This window comes from Octopus bimaculoides, chromosome 9 (genome assembly GCF_001194135.2).
Source record: "Octopus bimaculoides isolate UCB-OBI-ISO-001 chromosome 9, ASM119413v2, whole genome shotgun sequence".
Classification (NCBI taxonomy): domain Eukaryota; kingdom Metazoa; phylum Mollusca; class Cephalopoda; order Octopoda; family Octopodidae; genus Octopus; species Octopus bimaculoides.
The window spans coordinates 15,119,079-15,123,349 of NC_068989.1; the positions used below are offsets into that span (position 1 = coordinate 15,119,079).

The 4,271-nt window shown below is 36.1% G+C and overlaps 1 protein-coding gene across 1 annotated transcript in view; it reads left to right on the plus strand.

Annotated features, from left to right (window-relative positions):
• The window catches only part of LOC106874616 (thialysine N-epsilon-acetyltransferase), a 16,269-nt gene extending 13,069 nt beyond the window's left edge, over positions 1–3,200 (plus strand). The window contains exons 4-5 of the mRNA XM_014922405.2: positions 461–615; positions 2,569–3,200. Coding sequence (XP_014777891.1) covers positions 461–615; positions 2,569–2,745 — 332 coding nt within the window. The 3' untranslated portion in view covers positions 2,746–3,200. The remainder of the gene's footprint in view (positions 1–460; positions 616–2,568) is intronic.
• The last annotated feature ends 1,071 nt before the right edge of the window (positions 3,201–4,271 follow it).

Here is a 4,271-nt window from a genome sequence, read left to right on the forward strand (position 1 = left end):
TACCAACCACATGGTTCCGGGTTCAGTCCCACTGCGTGGCACCTTGGGCAAGTGTCTTCTACTATAGCCTCGGGTCGACCAAAGACTTGTGAGTGGATTTGGTAGACGGAAACTGAAAGAAGCCCGTCGTATATATATATATATATGTCTGTGTCTGTGTTTGTCCCCCCAACATCACTTGACAACCAATGCTGGTGTGTTTACATCCCGGTAACTTAGCGGTTCGGCAAAAGAGACCAATAGAGTAAGTACTAGGCTTACAAAGAATAAGTCCTGGGGTCGATTTGCTCGACTAAAGGCAGTGCTCCAGCATGGCCACAGTCAAATGACTGAAACAAGTAAAAGAGTAAAAGTCATTCAAAGTATGTGCATAATATGTGTATGATTAATAATTAACATGATTAATCATTATTAATGATTAATAATGATTAACAATTCGGCTTTTTATTTCTTATTTTAGATACAAGTGCTACGCCCTTCTTGGTAGGATATTTGTTTTTTAGCAAAATCTTTTGCACTTTCATGGGAAAGACACTGCTGGTTGATGATTTATATGTTACACCAGATTACCGTAACCAAGGCATATGCAAACAACTGGGACATCTTTTGGTGAAGGTAATGTTAAAATCTGTATTTCCTTGTACTCTTTTATTTAGTCTTTTAACATTCAGATTACTCTGGCAAATGTAATGCTTATTTATGCTTATTTATGCTTATTTATTCGGAGGTGCAATGGCCCAGTGGTTAGGGCAGCGGACTCGCGGTTTTGATTCCCAGACCGGGCGTTGTGAGTGTTTATTGAGCGAAAATACCTAAAGCTCCACGAGGCTCCGGCAGGGGATGGTGGCGAACCCTGCTGTACTCTTCCACCACAACTTTCTCTCATTCTTACTTCCTGTTTCTGTTGTGCCTGTAATTCAAAGGGTCAGCCTTGTCACACTATGTCACGCTGAATATCCCCGAGAACTATGTTAAGGGTACACGTGTCTGTGGAGTGCTCAGCCACTTGCATGTTAATTTCACGAACAGGCTGTTCCGTTGATCGGATCAGCTGGAACCCTCGACGTTGTAAGTGACGGAGTGCCAACAACAACAACATGCTTATTTATTCACATTGTTTTGAATGAATCTTATATTATCTCTTAGCTTCAAAATTTTGATGATGAAATTATTTCTTTTTAGAATGACATTGTAGGGTAGGTATGAGATGCCAGATCTCACTGGTTTGAATATAAAACAGGTAGAATATTTGGGTCTGATATGGTTGGTTTAAATGATATTGGATTGCGTTAAATTATTTAACGCCTATTGCAAATATCTGTTTGACAAATTCTTTGTACACATTTTCAATTACATGGATACATTTGCTGCTGCTACTGCTACATGTGTGTGCATGCATTTTTGTTTCCTTGTCTTAGCATTACATGATAGTTGAGAGTCACTCCATCATTCAAGCAGTGTCCTTTGTTTTCATTCTTCTCTGTAAAAATGCTGGCCATGCAGAAAATTTACTTTGCTTGGAAACAGGTAAAGGTTGGCAACTGGGCAGGCATCTGGTGATAAGAAAATCTGCCTCAACAACTATTCTCTTCCCTGGGCTACTTCTATTGCTATTCATCACCTACTCTTACCTGTATTCACCTGTCATAGTTTATCACTCTCCTCCTTGTCTTCTTCCCAATAACTCTCCTTGCTTCATCCCCTAATTGTAGTTTACTTGCTGTCATCACCTCTATTCCTGTTCCCTTCCTCAGTCACATTTCCTGAGCAAACATACACATCTCAAGGTTCTGAGTACTCTCTCTACTCACAGTGTGTCAGGCATTCTTTTGTGTGCTGAAGCCATGGCAAAGGTACCTCCCCACCAACACACCCTTGAGAGTTATTGGTAAATGAGCAGGGGAAAATGTACCCAATACAAAAATGCTCCCAGTACACACTCCTAAGTGGATGGCAAATGAGCTGAGACAAAGTAGGCTCAAAAGATCTTGTATCACTTTTAATTTTGTATCCCTGAAAACCTGATCTTACCTCTATTGTTTGTGCCATGAGAACATGTACCTAAATCCTCTACTAAGTACTTGGTTAAAGGTAGGGCATCCATCTGTAGCAGCCAATGCAAAATGACACATACAAATACCAGTCTATGAGAGTAGGTGCTTCCAATAAGAACTACTTTGGGCCATAGCAAACTGTTCAACCCATGCCAGCATGGAAAGCAGATATAGTGATTATGAAGATGATGAAATAAAAGCCATTAATTAATTATTATCTTAGCCTTATAAGATTATCCATGAAGTCAATCAAACAATATCAATGAACTCACCATAAACCATAAATCCAAAACATGTTCAACTTTGTGAGAATAAAGGACAATTCAGAATAACAAGGCCCCTAAATATAAAAAATTCACAAACAGACATATCAAGCATACATTCCCCTCTTCAGCTGCCCAGTGGATGTCACTATGATTTCGACATCTGGGCAGTACTTAATCTCTCTGTTTTTCATCTTATCCATTCTTATTTCTAATGGGTAATAACAACATTTTGTTTCTGTTTTCTCTAGATTGCATTGGAGCAGGACTTTCGCCAAGTGCAGTGGTACACGCCTACAGACAACGTTGAGATTAAGAACCTGTGTAATTTGGTTCATGCAGTAAACGAGAGCAAAATTGACAACTATTTCTATTTGAATTTTTTCAAAGAAGACATAGAGAAGCTGAACAATTGTATCGAACTTTAAGGAAGTGGTAATACAACAGAAATATTTCAACATTGTTTACAGTAGATTAACCTGAGAAAGATGCATGAAGAGGACCAAACATGACTAAGATTTATCTAAATTATACTGAAATACTGATATAGATAAGCTAAGCAGTTACAATGTATTGTAATAATTATATTACACAAATTTTGTCCTCATCAGCTGGGTTTTTTTCCACCAAGAACATATATTTATATTATACATATAGATATGTATACAGTTTAGTAGCCACATGATCATAGATAGACACACACTCATGCTTATTCATACACATATGTACAACATATACTCAAGGTTTTCTAAATTAATATTGGTATTTTAATATTGAAGCTCTGATCTCATCAGTATTTTAAGAATAAGAGTTCCTTATTTATAAAATCGTATTTATGCGATTCTAAACTTTAAGTGTGATATATTAAAATCCTAATCAAAAGATTTCAATCATTCTGGCAAATACCTCTAAGTAATTCTCTAGTGGAGAACAAAATATAATAATACTGTAGAAGCTGCTTATTATAATCACTGACCATGTTATCAGATAGTTATTATTATCAAAATAAGTGGGTCCCAAATGAGCTCAGGATATCCCAAACATATCCTCTGCTTAATGTTATTAATGTTATCGGTTGGATATTGTTATCTAAAAGGCTCCGTCCCAAAGCAATCACAGTATGCAACTTCCATTGTATTAGAAAATTATCAACATTTTCATAATACTCCTTTTTTTACTTACCTTTTAATGCCGTATCCTAGTCAGATGTTTAGGGTGTTGCCTTCGTTATTTATGATTTCATATCTACTTGGATGGATTGAAAAGGTCTTCAGGTCAATTTGTCTCCATTTTGCTGTGGTTATTTTATCCCTTTCTTAGCTTGGATCTGACTATTTTTTTTTCTTTTCTGTATCACATTTTATGTTGCATAACTTATTTTTTGGTATGGAGAAAGAATCTCTTTGTTGTCAGAAACAAAGGAATGCAATTTCCTTAAATATCTCTTTAACTACTTTAATTATTATAATTTAATTATTTATGCTAACATTTCTAGTTTGGAATTTATAAGTTAGTCAACTTATTCTCTTTAAACAAAAAAAGCGAGCTAAGGGAAATAACTGAAGTTCTATTACAAGTTAATCTCCTCAATAATCCTTTCACAAAAGCTGCTTCCTCTATTCTCAAGGGTTTAATATTAATTTACTTAAAGATCCTGTACACCTGCTATATGCTCATTTGTGTTATTGGTTACCGAAAACATCTTTGTTTTCTGTGAAGTGATGTCTTACATTCTCATACAGTCTACTTTTGGAGGAGAAATCCTTAATCAAACGAGATTAAAGTTCCAATTATAGAGGAACATCATTAAACACTATGACATTTTGCCCAGTGTTTCATTATCTCTGCCAATTCATAGCTTATACTTCCTACATAATCACGACTTATGTACCTCTGAAATTAATCCTAATTATTACCCACCACCACCACCACCACGTCCCTAGCTAATTTTCCT